General features: G+C 43.9%; 1 protein-coding gene across 1 annotated transcript in view; it reads left to right on the forward strand.

Annotated features, from left to right (window-relative positions):
• Kcnu1 (potassium calcium-activated channel subfamily U member 1) overlaps window positions 1-21,258 on the forward strand; it is a 65,830-nt gene that overhangs the window by 17,904 nt on the left and 26,668 nt on the right. The window contains exons 8-19 of the mRNA XM_037211663.1: window positions 98-268; window positions 1,509-1,600; window positions 2,771-2,881; window positions 3,659-3,764; window positions 6,825-6,907; window positions 8,513-8,582; window positions 8,973-9,127; window positions 12,933-13,043; window positions 13,579-13,647; window positions 15,737-15,826; window positions 15,939-16,036; window positions 17,142-17,247. Coding sequence (XP_037067558.1) covers window positions 98-268; window positions 1,509-1,600; window positions 2,771-2,881; window positions 3,659-3,764; window positions 6,825-6,907; window positions 8,513-8,582; window positions 8,973-9,127; window positions 12,933-13,043; window positions 13,579-13,647; window positions 15,737-15,826; window positions 15,939-16,036; window positions 17,142-17,247 — 1,262 coding nt within the window. The remainder of the gene's footprint in view (window positions 1-97; window positions 269-1,508; window positions 1,601-2,770; window positions 2,882-3,658; window positions 3,765-6,824; window positions 6,908-8,512; window positions 8,583-8,972; window positions 9,128-12,932; window positions 13,044-13,578; window positions 13,648-15,736; window positions 15,827-15,938; window positions 16,037-17,141; window positions 17,248-21,258) is intronic.

The following is a 21,258-nucleotide window of genomic DNA, read 5'->3' on the forward strand; positions in this document are numbered from 1 at the left end:
TCTCTGGCCTGAATCAGGGAAACTGATGGAGTGTTTGCCTTTTCCCTCCCGTCTCTTCTATTCACAGACCTTTCCTTTGCCATCTCTCTTTGGACAGGTGGAAAATTCTGGTGATCCCTGGCTCAAGGGTAGAAATTCACAGTCTATGTCCTACTTCGAGTCCATTTATCTGGTGACGGCAACCATGTCAACTGTTGGCTTTGGGGATGTGGTGGCCAAGACCTCCCTAGGACGGACTTTCATCGTTTTCTTCACCCTCGGAAGTTTGGTGAGGAGTATTTTTTATTATCTCTTGACTATACAAATAAAAGCATTCGGTTAATGGGGAGGAGACAATATAGATTTGAAAGTGAATGTTGCTTTTTTCAGTGTATGTGAAAATGAAAAGATACACAGATTCCACCTTTTCCAAACCGTGTACCCTGGAACCTGGAGTGCAGCTCCTTGGTTTCCGGGGGTGAAAGGAAGTAGAGTCTACATTGAATCAAGCAAGTCCATTTTCTTCCATTTTTCCCCCATCAAAACTAAAATCTTCTCCTGAAGAGGAAGATCTCTCTCAAGTGACAACCGCTTACTACACCAGTAATTAGTTCCAGGGAATGTCCAGATACACTAGTATTTATGCTTGGTTCAAGGGAGTGGTGAGGGCCTAAGAAGCCTCATTTCTTACTTCTTATTTCGGTCTCTTAAAAAACCATAACCGTGTGCTTCGCTCCACCATTTTTATATTGCCATGACCAGGGCCACCTTCCGATGCTTCAGTCATCGTCTCTGGTCCCTCCAGTGTCATATATGAAGTTTTGGGGTCTTTTTAGATTTATTTACTTATGTACGCTATGTTCTGCCTGCATGTATGCCTGCAAGCCAGAAGAGGGCGCCAGATCTCATTACAGATGGTTGTGGGTGCTGGGAATTAAACTCGGGGCCCTTGGAAGATCAACCCCTTCTCTTAACTGCTGAGCCAGCTCTCCAGTCCTTGTTTTGTTTTGTTTTTAACAGTCCAGTGTGAAATCAGAATAAGAATGAAGCTAGAAACCATCAAGGGACAAATTTGTAGAGAAGTTGTCTAATATTTGTGTTTATCATTTTGAAACAATATCAATTTGTTAATTTTAATCAAAATCCTAATTCTCAAAAAACTGGGGGAAATATAATCTCTCTTTTAAATTCAGCTCACTGTTATAGCCTTCTGCTAAATCAGTGGTTCTCAACCTGTGGGTTATGACCCCTTTGACAAATCTCTAGCTCCAAAAATACTTAGGTACATTACCATTCATCACAGTGACAAAAATGACAGTTAGGAAGTCGCAGGGAAAATAATCTTACGGTTGGGGTCACCACAACATGAACTGTATTAAAGGGTTAGCAGTGTTAGGAAGGTTGAGATCCACTGTGCTAGACGAAAGCCATTCATGTGTTCTGGTCTTTTTCTTTATAGCCTTGTAATTTGGGAATGTCTGTCCAAGTAAGGAGCCCTGAGGAACTTTTCTTCTTACTTGTTATTTTAGATACTATTTGCCAACTACATCCCGGAAATGGTGGAGCTCTTTACCAACAGGAGGAAATACACCAAGCCCTATGAAGCCATTAAAGGAAAGAAGTAATTAGCTCTTCCTACAGTTCCTACAGTCTACGGTGTCCCGTTTGCAACGTGTATTGTTCTAGACGCACACTGCCTGTCAAGGCTACAGACCCGAGGGCCCGCCCTGCCAAAGGTTTTCATTCACCGAAGAGAGTCGTGTTAGAACGAATGCCATATAAACAGGATGTTCACTACATTGTTACAAATTGCTGAGAGATCTATTCATAAGAGTGTTTAATCAACTTCTGTCAATCTGGATAAGAGAGAGAGGGGAGAGAGACAGACAGACAGAGAGTCCCCCAAAATAATGACACTTGTGAATAGCAGAGTTTTGCAAGTATAGGAGGTAGTAAGTCTATTTTGTGATAAATAATTGTGACAATTATAACCATAATGGTAGCTTTCCCAGAAATCTTTGTATAATGCAGCTGTTTGGAGACATGCACTTTTTTTTTTGTTGTTGTTGTTTGTTTGTTTGTTTGTTTTTTGTTCGTTTTGGTTTTTGGTTTTTTTTGAGACAGGGTTTCTCTGTGTTGTTTTGGTGCCTGTCCTGGATCTCGCTCTGTAGACCAGGCTGGCCCTGAACTCACAGAGATCCACCTCCCGAGTGCTGGGATTAAAGGTGTGGGTCACCACCGCCTGGAATACATGCATGTTTTGAGTTGAGGCAAAAGCCCATAGAACTGGAGGCTTCCAGTGCTTTGAACTCCTTCGTGTTTATGTTGCTAAATTCTAAAGGATTCATAGACAAAACTTACTGAAAACAATTTAAGCTAATTGCCCTTCTATCATCTTGACAGGAAGATACAGTCAGATCTATCAGATTCTGGGGGTTCAATCAGCCTCAGATAGACAATATTTAAAAACAATTTGCATCAGTACTGAACTTGCATTGATTGCTTTCCTTTTCATTACTCCATGAACAACACACCGTGACAACTATTCATATAACATTTACATTGCATTTGATTTTACAAGTAACCTAGAGATGACTTCAGGTAGGCCAGGGGACGTGTGTAGGTCACACGCACGTTTATTCATTTTAAATGAGGACATGGAGCATCTATAGATTTCGACCATTTGTGTGTGGGTGGGGGGCGCGGTTCTTGGAGTCCATTCCCTCAGATACCATGGGAGAGCGGTCCTTCTGTTCTTCAGATGCTCCTCTTCCCCTTTCTTGTTGCTTAGGTTCATCGTGGTCTGCGGAAACATCACGATTGACAGTGTGACTGCCTTTCTGAGGAATTTCCTCCGCCATAGGTCGGGAGAAATCAACACTGAGATTGTGTTCCTTGGAGAGTAAGTGCATCAGCGTGGCTCAGTCTGTTCTAAATGAATAGTTGGAATGTGTCTACATTTGTTGTTGCTGTTGTTTGTTTTTTGCTTTTCAAGACAGGGTTTCTGTGTGCAGCTTTGGAGCCTGTCCTGGAACTCGCTCTGTAGACCAAGCTGGCCTCGAACTCACAGAGATCCACCTGCCTCTGCCTCCCGAGTGCTGGGATTAAAGATGTGTGCCACGACTGCCCAGCTATGTGTGTGTGTCTGTGTTTGTAATGGAAGGAAATTACACTTGTAACATTTATAGAAATTTTAGGAAGCAATAGTAAACAAAAATAGAAAAAATAATTACTTCTCAGCCTTTCTGGAAAGATGAAGTGTAGAAAAAGAAAAGTAACTTCATGTCTAGACCTAACCAGTGCAAAAATTTTGGAGTCTATCTTTCCAGATGTTTTTCTGAAATCTGGTCTTCCCTAAGAGCAGTCAGTGCCTTTAACCACTGTGCCATCTTTCCAGCTCTGAAATGCTGTATCCCTCTGAGTAATTGAATTGTTTGCATTATTTGATTCATGGTCTCTCTATTGTTTCGGTTTTGTGCTCTAGGGTTGCTCAGGCCTCATCTACAGACACATTTGTGGACTGGGTTAGTTGTGCCAACGTCCTCTAGCTATATGGATGTATAATGGAATACAGATGGCTTCTGATGGAATTAGGGATTTAGTAAATGTACTAAGTCAGATAACCACCAAGCAGAGCCACGCTCTGGGTTTATCTTTGCCACTCAACTCTTTCATCTAGGGAGCCTCCGTCCTTGGAACTGGAGACCTTACTCAAGTGCAATTTGTCCTTCACGACATTCGTATGTGGCTCCGCACTGAAGTTCGAGGATCTGAAGCGAGTTTCAGTAAGATCTAACTCTCTCTGTTTGTCCCTTCCGTAAGCCGGGAATGAGAGCCATGGGCTGGGCTGCTGCTTCAGAAGCTAGCAGTCCAAGTCTTTTGACGGGAGGAAAGCACAGCGTCCACGGTTTTGAACATTGATCAGAAAAGAACACAACTGACTTCCAAATCCTCCTTGACTCACAGCAAGTGGACCTCAGTGTTGATCTATACCACTTTTAAATTCTTCTTCCATCACACTCGCTATGAGATTTTATTCTGTTACTTAAGGGGTCTGGGAAAAGTTGTAGATAATAAGAGTGTGTGTTCTCTTATGTCTTTTGTTTTTAAAAATATTTAAATCAGGTCTGGAGAGATGGCTCAGAGGTTAAGAGCATTGGCTGCTCTTCCAGAGGTCCTGAGTTCAATTCCCAGCAACCACATAATGGCTCACAGCCATCCGTAATGAGATCTGGCGCCCTCTTGAGACCTGCAGGCATACATGCAGACAGAAAACTGTATACATAATAAATAAATAAATCTTTAAAAAAATCTTTAAATCAGAAACATTTATTTGCACAGTGTATGATGTCCTCTTCCCACGCCCTTTATTTTTATTTACTCCTGGAGAATTTTGTATATACATACTACTTGTTTTACCTATATCTGCTTCTCTTCCCATCTAGCTCCTTCTGGATTCCCACCCAACTTAACATTCTCTCTCTCTCTCTCTCTCTCTCTCTCTCTCTCTCTCTCTCTCTCTCTCTCTCTCTTGCTTTATTGTTTATAACTCACTGAGTCCAGTTAGTGCTGCCCATATACACATGGGTGTGAGACTCTTTACTGGAGTGTGGTCAGCCTCCCAGGAACCACACTCCTAAGAAAAACCAATTCCCTCCTCCACTAGTAGCCGTGAACTGTCCACAGCTCCTCAGCTGGTGGCTGTACCCATCCCCAGTCCCTGCGGGGATGTTGACTGGCTTGATCTTGTTCAGGTCTCACACAGGCAAACACAGCTACTGTGCATTCATAGGTACAGCAGGCCTGGCACGGCCAGAATACACTGCTTTCTCCCCAGACTTCTCAGCCTTTGGCTCTACAGATCTTTCCACCACACAATTTGACTATGTTCTCAGAACCTTGGAGGGGAGGGCGTGGCACAGATGTCCACTTTGTGGCTGATCACTTAACAGACACTTAACCTCTGCACTTTGACCAGTTGTTCGGCTCTGTTTTGACTGCTGTCCACTATGTAAAGAAGCTTCTCTAGTGAGAAGCTATACTTACCTATGGGTTTAGAGATAATGTATGTAGAAGGTGGTTTGATAGTATGCCCATTTATCAAAGTAATATTAGTAGGTTCTCTCCTAGAGTCTATGAACTTCTCAGGCCCGAGTTTCTTTCTACTCCCAGGCCCTAAAGCTCATCAGAGTTGGTTACTCCTGTAGCATTCATACCACTACTACATACGTGGCCATAGCTTGCTAGGCCAGTTATTATTGTAGCTTGCAAGGTTCACAGCTGGGTGAGATTTCTGCTGATGACTTTTCTTCCTCAGCAGGCTGCATAGCCAAATATGGTCTTCATTGGTTCTCATCAACTTCCCTTCTTAGATATTAGTATATTGACCTTTGATAAGATACACATTAAGAAAAATAGTGGAAATTCCAGCAAGGCCAAGGCTAAAAATAATGAACAGTGGCCAAGTGAATACTAAAGTTTGGTGTTGGATCAAAACTGGCTTCCTGGTATCTAAGTAACAAACCTGAATAATTCAGTTCAAAGCAAAAGTCTATAGCAGTGGTTCTCAGCCTGTGGGTCATGACCCCTTTGGGGGTCAAATAACCCTTTCTTTTTTTTTTAATTAAGAGATTTTCTATTCATTTTACATACCAACCACAGATTCCCCTCTCCTCCCTCCTCCCGCCCCTCAGTCTTCCCCCTCACCCTCCCACCCATTCCTACCTCCTCCAAGGCAAGGTCTCCCATGGGGAGTCAGCAGAGCCTGGTACATTCAGTTAAAGCAGGTCCAAGCCCCTCCTCCCTGCACCAAGGCTAAGCAAAGTGTCCCACCATAGGCACTAGGCTCCAAAAAGCCGGCTCGTGCACCAGGGACAGGTCCCTGTCCCACTGCCTGGGGGACCCCTAAGCAATTCAAGCTAAACAACTGTCTTGCTTATCCAGAGGGCCTAGTCCAGTACCAGATATTTACATTGTGACTCATAACATTAGCAAAATTACAGTTATGAAATAGCAATGAAAATAATTTTATTGTTGGAGGTCACCACACCATGAGGAACTGTATTAAAGGGTCGCAGCATTAGGAAAGTTGAGAACCACTGGTCTATAGAGCTAATGCAAAGACTCCCAAGCAGAAAATGACAGACTCAGCATAATCTTTTTGTCTTATAATTTGTTACTGTAGGAGTAATTTCAATAATTTTCTGGCACTTTAAAATTTAGATCCCAAATGTTGAGTGACTCTTCATTGTGAACAATTCTGCCATTGTTTGGTGTCCTTAAGGTGGATAAATGTGCGGGCAGTTGCTGGAAAAGGTCTTTTTTTTTTTTTCTTTTTAAATTTATTTATTTATTATGTATACAGTGTTCTGCCTGCACATCACCCTGCAGGCCAGAAGAGGGCACCAGATCTCATTACAGATGGTTGTGAGCCACCATGTGGTTGCTGGGAATTGAACTCAGGACCTTTGAAAGAACAAGCAGTGCTCTTAACCTCTGAGCCATCTCTCCAGCCCTGGAAAAGGTCTTATTGCTCGTCAGCAGACATGAATAATGGTGATATATAGTATAGGAAAGTACAGCTTGAAACCATACCCATCGTAAAGCAATTTTCAATTTCTGTAAGGGACCCTGTGCCCTCGTCCATCAGCTGCAGCCCTCAGGGCCTCGGCAGCATTTGCAGGACAGTGGTCTTGATATGAAGACATGTGGTTCACGACTCCTTCCTACATGTGCTCTTTGTGTTGGCAGTAGTTTGAGGAAACCGTAAAACAGTTTCAAAGAGGGGATAATAGAGTATTGCCCTTGTCGTTAAGCTGACGGCCGCTGTTTGATCTGAAGAACAGGTGGAGTCTGCAGAAGCCTGCCTGATTCTAGCCAACTCTCTGTGCAGCGACTTGCATGCCGAAGACATTTCAAACATCATGAGGTGAGAAGCGGGCGTGCCTCTGTTTTGTTCTTGTGTGCTCCGAGGACGGTATTCTTCTCTATACACTAAAACCAAGCCTATCACACAGGACTGAATGAGGGGAGATGGCATCTCTAATTCACTAGGTTCACCATATGCCAGGTTCCTGCCTGCTTTTTGTCCCACATGCACCCCAAAACACTGAATGCGAAGGGAAGTGGAAGTAGAACATCCTAATGGGTATGACCTTCTCCATCATGTCCCCCGATGTTTCCTATGGATAAGAAAACATTTTAAAAGCAAGCATACCAACACCCTCTCCCCCTTTTTATGGTGGTAAGGATCAAACCCAGGACATCATGTGCTAACTCTACCAACTGAGCTACATGCCCAGCTGTAACTCCAGATTAGTATTTAGATAGTGCCATTCTGAGTAAGATCCTCCTCAGTTCAAAAACAAAGATGCCGTTTGTGAATCCTTGTAGTCACACAGAAACATTAATTATAAATGCGCTGCCAATAACTCAGGCTTGTTGCTAGCTAACTCTTACATTTTAAATTAACCCATATTCCTTATCTACGCTCTACCTGATGGCTTGGTACCATTTCTCAGTACAGCAAGTTTCTCTCCTCCTCTCCGCATCTCTTCGCAGTTCTCTGACCCCTCTCCTTATTCTTCTCGCTCTCTTTTTGTCTGTAAGTCCCGCCTAACCTCTCCTGTCCAGCTATTGGCCAGTCAGCTTCTTTATTAACCCACTCACAGTGACACATATTCACACGGTATAAAGAAATATTCCACAAATCCTAGTTGTAGTCTTTATTTATTGGAATTTCTCTTCGGTAGCTCTAGGAAAAGAGGACACATGGCTGAGTGTGATGCATTTGTGCACACTGGCAAGGGTTCTCAAGGTGAAGGGAGTTAGTATTCCCGACTTCAACTGTCGAGTATCTGTGAGCAGGAACTTGCCTTGTGACAGAAACTCAAAATAGGATTTTGGTGGCTCTGTTCCTAGAGCAAAATAAATATGTGTGGTTGAAGATGACTCTACACAGAGCAAGAAATAGTTGAGAAATGACATCATGTATGTTACATTGAACAGAAGATAAATTTTAGGCTCTTAACCTATAAAATGAAACATTCTATTGGCCACTTCAAGCCATCAGGTGCAAGGCTAAGGTAGGTGAAACTGTTCATTTCTTCCTGTCAATGGAGTCCAGTTTTCGAATACTAAATCCTGACCTTCCCATGGATTTGGTTACTTGGACTCCTAAGCAGTGTTGCCCTTCTGGTCACATCATTGTCAATACGTTTCAGAAAACAGTATGGTGGGTCACTGCTCTTTCACAGGACTCAGGTTCAGTTCCTGCACCTCCCATTCCAGGGATTCAGACACCTTCTTCTGGCCCTGTGGCACACGTACATACGTTTGAGTGGAACACTCATATACATAAAATGAAAATATGTATATGAAAAATAACTATTGACATAGGACGTAGAAACAAGCTAACAATTTTTAATGTACTGAGTCCCTCCCGAACTTATTCACAGGAAATTTAACTCTGAATTGGATTATATTACAAAGCCAATATGACCTGTGACTGTTGAGCGTATTGCTGTTTTTTCAGGGTACTTTCTATCAAGAACTACAATTCACAGACCAGAGTCATCATTCAGATCCTGCAGTCCCACAACAAGGTATCGTGGCCCTTGAGTGAGCACACTTGGTTTTCTCATCTTTAGGTATCCTCATGGATCTACAGGTTTAAACAAAATGTCAGCAATAGATGAGATTTGGACTCTCTTTCAAATGGCGGCTCACTTAGGGACAGAATTAGTGAGTTTGGCCTTTTGACCCGACCTTTACAACTTCAGCTTGTTTGTTTGTTTGTTTGTTTGGAAAGTAGCAGCACTGGAGGCAGACAGACACTTTCAGAGCAGATTGTGGTCTGTTGTGTCCATGGACCTTGGTGCTACCTTTATTCTCAAGAGTGAAGAGAAAACTACTTAAAGAAAGCATGCGCCCAGGAGAGGTTTCTTGTGGTGTCTGCATTCTTAACACCCGGCTTCCTTTCTCCCGTGAAACAGGCTTTCCTGTCAAAAATCCCCACCTGGAACTGCAGTGCCGGAGACAATATCATCTGCTTCGCAGAACTCAAGCTTGGATTTATCGCCCAAGGCTGCTTGGTGCCAGGCCTGTGCACCTTTCTTACGACTCTGTTTATTGAACAGAACCAAAAGGTAACTTTACAAAGTGATAGTCAGTCTTGGCTCTTTCTCCACATCCCACACAGTAGGATCCGAAGTCGAGAAAATTAAAAAAATTGAAGAATGCAAGAAGTCTCCAAGAAATGGGATTTGCCTCTTGGGAAGGGAAGGATCGAAAGATCTGGATTCAAGTTCCAGATATTTCCCTGACCTTGAAGAAGTCATTGTTAAAACATTTACAGCATCGAGCTGCAAAACAGAGACTATTAGTCTGCTTCCTACCTACATCCCAGGATGCTGTAAATGTAAATATTTTCATAAATTCAGAAGTACTTTCAGTTATTGAGAGTCAAAATGTAAACAGCTTTAGTCTTAACAGAGAAATAATATTTAAATGTAAATAAAATACAAAATGATTAGTATAATAATTATTATAGTAACCAAATAGAAATGATGTGAGTAATAACTAAAATCTAAATAATTTCTAGATTACTTCAGGGCAGATCCACCCAGTAACAGGAATAGTGATCATAAATCAAATAGTGGTCACCCGCTGCCTCTCAGTGGTGTTTTCAGGAAGTAACCAGGATGTGGAAGAGCTAAGGAACCAGGTTGTACGGAGAGTCAGCCGGTGATCAGCACACCAGGAGTCAGAGCCGTCTGGTTCAGTCTTCCCGGCTCTGACGTTGGGTATCCACCCACCACTTCCCACCTTAGACCGTAGATCCTTCGTGTGGGACAAAATAAGGGACAAAAGGGGACTGCTGTTTTGTACCCACTGGTGGCCGTCCAGTGGCTTCCCTGAGATGTCCCTGGGGTTCCGGGGCAGGCGCTGTGGTCCTTTCCCAAATATCTTGCAAAGAACGGCCTCACTGCCCATCTCATTCTCACCCCACGTTTACTGCTTCACGTGCTGATGCTCCTCTTGGCCTCTCAGGACTGCATTTGCTTCTTCTGCATCTTTTCTTCCGCGGTGTTATTAAGGAAAAGCAAGAGTGTAGAGAGATGCTCAGATTTCCAGAACGCTAACTCCAGCAGAAACACAGTTCTTCAGTAATTCTTTCTGAGAATAAGAAGATGTGAGCCTGGGTATGACCAGGATCGTATTACCGTCACTTGGCGGTGACCGTGTATGGCTTGGATGACTTGTGTCGTGTGTAGAGAAAGGGACAGGCTTTCAGTGTCTTCTTTGATTGTTGTGACTTCAACATCCATGACTGGAGAACATAAGTGACATGAAATCCTCTACAGACTTTGTTCCTTTATGGGGGCCTAGTACAGATGTGAGACCAACCCTACCTGGGATAGTACAGATGTGAGACCAACCCTACCTGGACGTTTCTTTGCTGTTTGGCAGGGACTTGTTAATCCCCAATAAACATGATCTCATGTCAGTGTGCACCACAAAGTGACTTTGAGAATGTAAGAGATATTTGTGGTTTCCATATTTTAAAAGCATGAAATCTGAAACCACCTCTGAGGAACCCTAAACTGGGCAGAATCAGGGCAGGCCTTGTCGGTCCTGTGTGTGCTGCATTTTGTTTTATAGAAGATTTTGGTTCACATACTCGCATAGAGGCCAGCGTGCAGAGCTGTAGGCCTCTAATTAGTTGCTTGCTTTCCCTGATCCCATTTCCTCATCGGTAAACTGAAAGTCATTAACCTCACAACCAGATTTCTCCAGGTATTGCATGACTATGTGTAAAACACCTGAGTGCTCATCCCAGAGGGTCTTGAATCAGTGCCACTTGGTTTAGTTATATTAATTGTATTGTGAGACGTTGTAGCCGGAAGAATATTTCCTGTCGCCTCTAGGCCTAGAGGGTTGGTTACCTTATGCTTCAATCTTGATTAAATTCACCCATCTGGATCGTGTGAGTCCCCAGATTGTTCTGGCCTAAATGCATTTTGTCCTCTTACTGTCTTTTCTGAGCTCTAAGGAACGCATCTCCATCAACAGGTGTATCATTTTAAAACCTAAAAAATTCAGGCTGGAAACACTTGGTCAGTTTCTTTAGTAGTTGAGGCATCGATGGCTGTATGCCCTCCTTGTGACAGTCTGAGACTGAGAACGAACAAGAGATTCATTTGATCTCAGTATGGGGGAAAGGACTAGGAAAGGGTGCCAAATTATCAGGAATAGGTAACCAGTTTTAGCGGGGCACTTTTCAAACCACAAAATGGTTTGAGGAGAATATCTGAGGTCACCGTTTATCTCCATAGCAAGAGTTGTTCTAGAGACTAGAAATTTCCATCTTCATCCATGGTTCTGGCATATGTTCTCCTTTGTGGAGGAGGTACTGTAAGGTTCACTGTAGGAATGAACTATAGGAATGAAGGAGATGAGGAGCTGCCTTATACAAAATCCCAAGAGAAGTTTCCAGTGACCTCCCCTAGGTGGCATTCAGCCTTGTTAGAATATTTATTCTAGAGCTGGGATGTATCTTAGGGGCAGGATGTTGCGTGTGCAAGGTCCTGGGTTCCATTGTAACACCAGAGAAAAGCCATCTTTCATCTGTCTTATTTCTCTAGAGACCTTCTGCTGGCCTTAGGCTTTGCATTATTATCAATCCTGATCAACATCATCTTGGATTTCTATGAACCTGTGAAGGGTTCTCATTTTCAATAGAAGCCACAGATATTCTTTTCTTTGCGGTATGCGATTTTTCAGTCAAAAGTAAGATTAATCAGGACTGGAGAGATGGCTCAGAAGTTAAGAGCACTGGCTGTTCTTCCAAAGGTCCTGAGTTCAATTCCCAAGCAACCACATGGTGGCTCACAACCATCTGTAATGAGATCTGGCGCCCTCTTTTGGCCTGAAGGGATACAGGCAAGCAGAACACTGTACACATAAATAAATAAATAAATCTTTTTTAAAAAAGTAAGATTAATCAAAGTCGGTCCTAAGACATCAATCATATCCAGAGAATGACAGCTTAGATTCCACATTGTCCCTCCCGTGTTACTGTTAGTGTCTCAAAAAACAGTAAGGCTGCTCTGCTAAAGTTCGCAGTGAGCCAGAGAAAATGATTCCAATCCTGACAAGGAAACTTGATTCTGTTTTAACTTAAAAAATGTAGCCCTTACCTCAAAGGGAACAAGCTAGCTTATTCTGGAGCCAAATTTGAGTAACTATGGATTAGGAACACAGATTTATTTTACCTCAAATCTCATGTTCCCATGTGGAAGTGGTTTTATGGAGTTTTCATAGTAATAGAACAAAGAAAGTCATAAATCAAGACATTTTAAAAACACTTCAGTAGACACACCTGAAGGCGGTTACAGCCAGGCAGAGAAATCTCAGCTACAGCACTCAGCTTCTGACTGCGTTCTGAGTCCTTTGATTGGTGGAGAATTTATTAAGGAGGGCTTTATTAAGTTAATATATTCCAAAGGTTCTTATTTATTTATCAGGAAGTTAGATCTGACAGAGGTAGGTAAGGCATAGCTCTTTAGGAGGCGTGTGAAAAATTGTAAGTAGGCTCTGGACCTGCATCCTTCCAAACTCTGCACGGGCACTGAAGTTTGAATTAGTCAAGCCAGCCTTTGCAGACACAGCTTCTTTCCCGGAAGGAACTGATGTTGAGGGCCCACATCATCTTGGACTCCACTGGAAACAGATGAGTCTCAGCTCCTGCTTTAACATTGTTCCACCTGAACACACTAGGCTGCGGCTCCTCTCTCTGTGATGTACATGCAGCGGAGACTGATTGGGTACTCAGCGGTCCATGCAGCCTGTTAGAGCATCAGTTTCCCTTATTAATATACTGTACATGTTAATGCATGAATATGTATGTGTCTGTATGTAACTCTCTATATGGTATGATTGTATTTTCTAGGTTTTCCTAAACATTCCTGGCAAAAATATTTCTTGAATAGCTTGAAGAACAAAATTCTGACCCAACGCCTCTCGGATGCCTTCACCGGGATGACATTTCCTGAGGTCTGCCGGTATGTTCCGCGAAGCCCCTCCCCGATTCTCCTGCGGGCCCTCATCCCACACTGTGGATGGAGGAAGGCTCCGGCACAGACTCAGGAGACGTCAGAGCCCCTAGATCAGCGGTCCTCACCCTTCCTAACACTGCGTGCGGCCCTTTAACACAGTTCCTCATGTGTGCTCACCCGCAGCCATAAAATTGTTTTCATTGCTGCTTCATAACTGTCATTTTGCTACTGCTATGACTCATAATATAGATATCTGATATACAGGATATCTGATATTTGACTCCTAAAGGGGTCGTGACCCACAGAGTGAGAACTGCGGCTTTACAGTGCACGTGGGACAGGCTCACCTCCAGCCCCGTGGGCATCTTGCTAAAGTTTATGGTGGGTGGATTCAGTTTTACGCGTTGACCTATAGTTGGGCGTTTCTTTCTCTGTTGAGTGGCGTTCATCTTCTCAGCACAGAGCATAAAGGATCGGTTCTGTGCATGCAGACCAGCCTCCTGCTTGTCTCTCCTCCTGACTCCATCGCTTTCTTCCCCAGGCTTTGCTTTGTGAAGCTGCATCTCATGCTGATAGCCATCCAGCACAAGTCCGGCTTCCACAATTGTCGGTACTGATACAGTTTTTCACGGACCCCAGGGTGTTGGTGGGTGTTGTTGAGGAGTTAGACTGGTGTGGATAGAGTAGATGAAGGAGAGGGGGGATCTGATCAGGTCACTGGCATTTCTCAAGAGCTTGTAAGTTATCAGTTTATAACTAGATATGGTAGCATTGACTTGTAACCTCAACACCCGAGAGGTTGAGGCAGGAGGATCACTGATAGTTTGAGGTCAGGCCGGGCTACATAGCAAGATTCCACCCCAAATTAAAAAGAAAAAAGAAAAAGCAACAAGACAAAATAAGTTTATAAGTTCTTACAAGTACAATCAGGTGTATTATTGTTATTATTGTGCCTCTTCTCAATTTTTCAGACCAAGTACCTATATATTTTGTGACAGTATCTCGAGACAGGGTTTCTCTGTGTAGCTTTGCGCCTTTCCTGGACTCATTGTAAGCTGAACTAGAGATCGTTCTTTATAAAACTAAATTGAAGTATCTATAACTAGATATTTACACTTGACCTTTGCCAAAAGATCAAGAAGAGATAAGTAGATGTTTCACATGAACTCAGAGATCCTCTCTTCCTCACAAAAGGAGCTGTTCAACAATCTGTACATGCGTTAGACATGTGCTTGTTAATGATGATATTTAGGGGCCACAAATCCATATTATTTGAGAGTCAAAACTAATCACACCCCTCATTACTATTCTCAGTTAAATATTCACCAAATGCCCTACATTGTCTACCAAAACAGTGTGCTTTTGTTTAGAAGCCCATGTCTATTCATAAGGATTCTCTCACACTCCCAATGTACTCTATCTTAACAACAGAGTAAGCCAGAATCAGGACTTCACTTCATCCCAAAGTTAACAAAAGAAAAGTAAATTTGTTTATGTATTTATTTCTTTTCATTGTTTGAAGTAAACCCCTACTTGCCTGGTCTGGAATTTGCTTTGTAGACCCCTTGAGCTCAGAGAGATCCACCTGCCTCTGCCTCCCAAGTGCCAGGATTAAAGGCGTGTGCCACCATGCCTGGCCAAAAGTAACTTTTAGAGAAGGAAAGGAGGACAGTATCAGAAATGAAAGAACTGAGGGGCATTAGGAGGTCAAGGGCTTCATCATCCTGGATGTACGCATCAAAGAAACTAAAGACAGGACATTCTGATAACAGGAGCAGTGAGGGAAACTGAGGACCAGGGTAACCTGTGGCACAGTGCTGCATCAAGGAAGACCTGGGTAAATTTCATGACAGTTTTTGAGCACATAAGCCACTGGAAAAGAAAAGGAACATTGGAATCCACCTCGATAACTCGTTACACTGCTGTGACAGTTTAATTTTTTTTTTTACTTTGGTTTTTGTTTGATCGTGGCCCCAGAGACCCAGCTGCTCCATTGCCACCAGAGAATGTTCATCTAGAATATTTTTATTTTCTGAAGACCCAACCCTGGGCCTAGTGTGTGCGGGGGGGCAATGCTACTCCACTGAGCTACATCCCAGACCTAATCAGATGTAGTTTCATTTTCTTAGGGGTCCAGAGATGAGCACCACCAGCATTTCCATAAGGCTGCCCACTGTGTGGCCATGCCTCCTTTGTCAGGGTTGCCTCAGGCCGCGAGGCAGCAAGCGTGTGGAGTAGCCAGTCCATCTCAGAGTCATGATCGTTCCACGGGAGGAGCGTCCTCTCTGCTCGGTCGTCAAGCGCTTCTCTGCCTCCCTTAGTAGCAATCCCACAACAGATTAAATGTAGGCAAATTCACTTCCCCCACTGTGTTTAGCAGTAACTAAAATAGACTTAATTCTTTTTTTTTTTTTTTTTTTTTTTTTTTTTTTTTTTTTTGTTTTTCGAGACAGGGTTTCTCTGTGTAGCTTTGCGCCTTTTCCTGGAACTCACTTGGTAGACCAGGCTGGCTCGAACTCACAGAGATCCTCCTGCTCTGCTCCGAGTGCTGGATTAAAGCGTGCGCACCACGCCGCGACTTAATTCTTTAATACGTCAACTTAGAGAATCCCTTGTTAAGGACAGCATGAAATATCAAATATCAAATATTGCTACAGATAATAGCGGAAAACTTACGACCTTTCTTCTTCCATTTCCAGTAGTCTTATACTAAATCCCCCGGCACAGGTGAAGCTGGATAAGGACACCCTTGGGTTCTTTATTGCCGAATCCTCACAAGCTGTCAAAAGGTACTTCACTTTGCAATTCATTACGAAGAGGACACAGTAAAGCAAACAGAACCCAGCGGGAGACAGACTTAGTTGTCTCTTAAATCATTCTCCATTTATTCTCCTTGTCCAGGGCCTTCTTTTACTGTTCCCACTGTCACAAAGATGTTCACAATCCTGAGCTAATTGAAAAATGTGACTGCAAAACCGGGAGCCGGGAAGAACTCACAGGTAATCACATATTATCTCTGTCCTCAGCCCATTTGCCGGGGGTCAGGTCAAGGAGAGGAAAGAGGCTTCCATCACTGAGAAGATGAGGACCATTTGAGCTTGGCCAAGCTAAGGCATCCAAGGCCGGATAAGTGGTCTTTTAAAGCTGAAAAACAACCATACCTTTGTGGTTGCCCAGCTCGACTCCCTTTACAGGCCAGGAGAATGAACTCCGAAGAGATCTGGTAATGGGTCACACGGCCACTAAGTAGCGCCCTCAAACTCCACCTCGGCCACGCTGACTCGCAGCCACTGCTCTTTCCCCACAGCACCCCGCTTTTCCCAACCTGGGCCTGAAAATCCAGCCCGTGTTTGCCGGCTAGATTGTCCATGAAGTTACTGCCTTCTGACCGGCCTTGGAGCAAAGTTTTCCCCTTGTAAACAGTGGGGAATTTATTCTGACGCGGTGATGTGGGAAAGTCACTCTTGGAAGATGAAGATTTTTTTTTTTCAAAGTCTAAATTAAAGGCCTTCCTCAAAGGGAAGATCAAATGTAAACTAGTGACGACCCCTGATAACACTGAAGTGACACCTGCCCAGCATGTGCAGGAAGGCCGGGGTTTGTGTAGCTGGACTTGCCAGGTCCTCAGGGAACTCCAGCCTCTGCCCCTCGGAAGACATAAGAAGGTGCAGAAGTGACTCAGAGATAGATATTGCCAGGGGGATTTGCCGCCTGTGCACTCTGAGTCTACAGGGCGGTGGTCCTCAGTCTGTGGGTTGCGACCCCTTGGGTTGCATGTCAGATATCCTGCAAATCAGATATTTATGATTCATGACAGCAGCAAAATCACAGTTACAAAGTAGCAGCAAGAATAATTTTATGGTTGGGGGGGTCACCACAACGTGAGGAACTGTGTTAAAGGGTTGCAGGTTGAGAACCACTGGCATAAATGGAAACCAAAGACTTTTCTCTAACCATCTTTTCAGACTAGCAATAGCTAAGGGGCTCCAGATTCTTCCTAGGCAGGTGCCTGGAAGTGACTCAGTCAGTGGAAATGGTTAAAAAGACCCTGGTAAGGAGGTGAGAGATGACATGCTACTCACTGAGGTTTCTGTGTACGTGCAGGGCCAGCCATGGTAGTGGTGAAGAGCAGCACCTCCTGCCTTTCAGAATGTCAGGATTCGGCAAGAGAACAGGAGAGCTCGCTCTCCATCGCAAGCCTTAAGAACCGGTAAGAGCCACAGAATGGCGACATCTTAGGTCACTCAGCATTAAAAATTCGACTTAAGCCGGGGTGGTGGCGCACGCCTTTAATCCCAGCACTTGGGGCAGAGCCAGGCGGATCTCTGTGAGTTCGAGGCCAGCCTGGGCTACAGAGCGAGTTCTAGGACAGGCTCCCAAAACTACACAGAGAAACCCTGTCTTGGAAAAACAACAACTACAAAATAATTGACTTCGATTAAAACACTTGCTTTATTGGAACCTCTGTAGAACAATGGAATCGCTGTTTACAAAATATATTTATCCCTACTTTGGCCCCTCATCACATACTTTTTCCTACCACTGCTCAGATCTCTGTGCCACTAATAATTTTGTGCACCCCATTTTCTTTCAGGTCATCTTTCAGGTACTCTATAAGTGAAAGAGCTAATTTTTAGCTAGCCCCAAGTATCTTTTTAGTTATTAATCTACCCTCATACTTGTAACAAATTGATAATGAGATTGCCTAAGGTTTTTTGTTTTGTTTTGTTTGTTGTTGTTTGTTTTGTTTTTTTGAGACGAGGTCTCACTATGTAGCTCTGGTTGTCCTGGAACTCACTATGTAGACCAGGCTGGCCTTGAACTCTAGAGATCTGCCTGCCTCTGCCTCTCCAGTGCTGTGGTTAAGGTGTGTGCCACTATGCCCAGCTGAAATTGCTTAAGTTTTTAAATCTGCAAAATGGGACCAAAGACTTCTTCTCCTTCTGCAGCTCTTTCCTCTCCAGTTCTTAAAATGACTACCTGGGGATGAAGACATGGCCGAGTTGGTAGATTGCTCTAGCATACACAAAACCCTGGGTTTGTGACACCACATAAAACTGGACATGTCAGCAGATTCTTGTCCAGTGACTGGGGAAGATTGGGAGGTCAAGGTCATCCTTGCCTATACAGTGAGTGTGAGGCCATCCTGACTACGTGAGGAGACCCTGTCTCAAGAACAAAGAAAAAAATGTACCAACCAGAAAGCAAGGTGGAGAAAGATTTGTTTAGTTGATTCTAAAAAAACAAGTCATGCGGCAGTGTGCGCACGCCTAATCCAGCATCGGAGCAGAGCAGCAGATCTCTGTGAGTTCGAGCCAGCCTGCTACAAGTGAGTCCAGAAAGGCAAAGCTACAAGAGAAACTGTCTCGAAAAAAAAAAAAAAAAAAAAAAAAAAAAAAAAAAAAAAAAACAAGTCAACCTAAAATATTTGTCATTCCTAATTTTAATGAAAACAGCTCTGTAATGTGTAGGCAACATTTCAATTTAGTAAGAATAATAATCTAGGAGGATCCTAGATTGAGAATTGTGATTACCTAAAGGTAAATATATTATCAATGGGACATAAGCTATTATGATGACATTATATAATATGACCAACATGGCAGATTTTTAAATGATTGAATGACATTAACTGTACAGGTTCTTTGCTAGTATAACCTTTGTAGAAAATAGTATGAAAGTTTCTCAAAAAAATAAAATAAAATATACAAGTGTCTTAGTTAGGGTTTTTTTGTTTTTTGTTTTTGTTTTTCTTTATTGCTGTGAAGAGACACCATGACCATGGTAACTCTTACAAAGAAAACATTTAACTGAGGCAGTGGCTTTAGAGTTTCAGAAGTTCAGTCCCTTGTCATCATGATGGGGAGCATGGCAGCATGCAGCAGATGTGTTGCCGGCTACATCTTGACCAGAAGGCAGCAGGAAGTCAGCTGACTGTCACACTGAGTGAAGCTTGAGAAAAGAGACCTCAAAGCCCGCCCCCACCGTGACGCACTTCCTCCACCAGGGCCACGCCTCCTCATAGGGCCACTCCCTTTGGGGGCCATTTTCTTTCAAACCGCCACATGTGATCCAATAATCCAGTTTCTGAATATTTAGCCAAAGGGAATGAAATTAGTATCTCAAAAAGATTCCAAAACTGGCCCTGTGGTTGCAGGGCCTTCACAGTAGGCAAGCTGAGGGGCCCATGACAAAAGAAGGAAGGGTCAAGAAAATGTGACGTGTCTGTGTATATCCACACGGGAACAGAGTCACTCTTTCCTGTGGTTTTTTTGGTTTGGTTGGTTTTGGTTTTGGTTTTTCTGAGACGGTCTCACTGAATAGCTTTGACTCTTCTGGAAATCAGTTTGTAGACCAGAGTGGCCCTAAACTCATAGAGCTCTGCCCGCCTCTGCCTCCCAAGTGCTACAATTAAAGGTGTGCGTCACCACACCCAGGGAGATTCCACGTTTGATAAAGAAGGCAGTCCTGCCCTCTGGGAGAAAATGGATTTACCTCAAGGATGTGTGGATGGAAGGAAGTCAAGGACAGGGCAATGCATTGCTCTCACACACACATCAAATCTAAAGCAGATATCCCGGAAAACGGGAAGGTGTTTGCCAGCCATGGGGCTGTGGCAGGGTAGGGGGGTGGTATCAAGGTGTATAATAATAACAAGAAAACAACACACAAGTATACGTCTCACTAAATATTCCTTAGTGTTGTGTATGTGATGATTTTTGTGTCAACTTGACACAAGCTAGAGTCATCAGAGGAAGGAGCCTCGGCTGAGGAAATGCCTCCTTGGGATCCAGCTGTAAGGCATTTTTCTCATTCAATAATCAATAAGCAGAGGGCCCAGCCCATGATGGGTGGTTCTATCCCTAGGCCAGTGGTCCTGGTTCTATAAGAAAGCAGGCTGAACAAGCCATGAGGAGCAAGTCAGTAAGCAACATCCTCCATAGCTTCCCCATCAGCTCCTGCCTGCAGGTTCCCGCCCTGCCTGAGTTCCTGTCCTGACTTCCTTCAGTGATGAACAGCAATGTGGAAGCGTAAGCCAAACAAACCCTTTCCTCCCCACCTTGCTTTTTGGTCACGGGGTTTCATTGCAGCAATAGAAACCCCGACGAAGACATGTTGTAATACATTTTCTCCTTCGTGGCATCGGGGATAGAACCCAGGGTCTTGCATATGATAGACTAACGCTCTACCACTTAGCTCTATTCCTGGCCCCTTTAAAGGAATGTTTTCTTTGAGACAGCGTCTTACTAAATTCCCCCAGCTGGCCTTGGAATGGCAGTCCTACGCCTTAGCCTTCCAAGGAGCGGGATTACTGGCTGGTGTCCAGGCCTGGGGTAGTAATCACTTACACACTCGGGAAAATAAATGAAATGAGTCTGAATGGATAATATGGTGGGGCAGGTTTCCTATGTCTCAGATGCCAGAAGATGCCATCTCTAAGAGACATGCAAGGCCATGGGAACTTTCTTGCCTCCTAATCTAGGATTTTTCTGAAACTAGATGAGATCATCAGTGAGGAAGGTCCAAGGCTTAGATGAAGGAAAGGTACTGGGACGTGGCAGACATTCGGGTCTGTCTCACTATTTCCAACCACCCAACAGCTACAGAATACCACTGGGCTGTGGGTGTTTCACTCTTTAAAAACAGCTGGCAGACAGGTGTTTGCAGAGAGCGTCTGTGCCGCCCAGGCATTGTGCCTGATGCTTCCCTGGCTGTACACGACACACTGTCAGCAACCCCACTGGATAAACAGGATGTAGGATTACATCCAAGGCCAAGCGAGGAAGCATCTCCTCGGGTCCTACAGTGAAGGGTCCAGCAGAAAGTCACAGGAAGAGGTGATGCCGCAGGGACTTTTCCAGAAAGCCTCACGTGAGAGGAGGAGTTTGAAGGGCTGGGGAGAAGGCGATGTGGACAGGCCAAGGGGGAATGTGGTGCCTCTGTGCATCAGAGAGCCATCCCAGCCCGAGTGCTGTGAGGAACGACATCCCCGATCTCTCAAGAACACATGCTTGGCTTTTGGTATTATGCAGGCAAGGGCGTGAGTGTGTACACCATGGTTACACACCCGCTAGAAAGTTGCTAGAAGGCGTGATTTACACTGGAGAGCTGCGGTTACAGAGACAACCTGTGTGATCTGCATAATTAGAAGCAGCCATGACTGGGCCTTCATGGACTCTTTCCCAGGCCCTCTCTATGGTAAAGGGTTGTCTTGCTATGG

The sequence above is a fragment of the Peromyscus leucopus genome, chromosome 17 (assembly GCF_004664715.2).
Source record: "Peromyscus leucopus breed LL Stock chromosome 17, UCI_PerLeu_2.1, whole genome shotgun sequence".
NCBI classification, from domain to species: Eukaryota; Metazoa; Chordata; class Mammalia; order Rodentia; family Cricetidae; genus Peromyscus; species Peromyscus leucopus.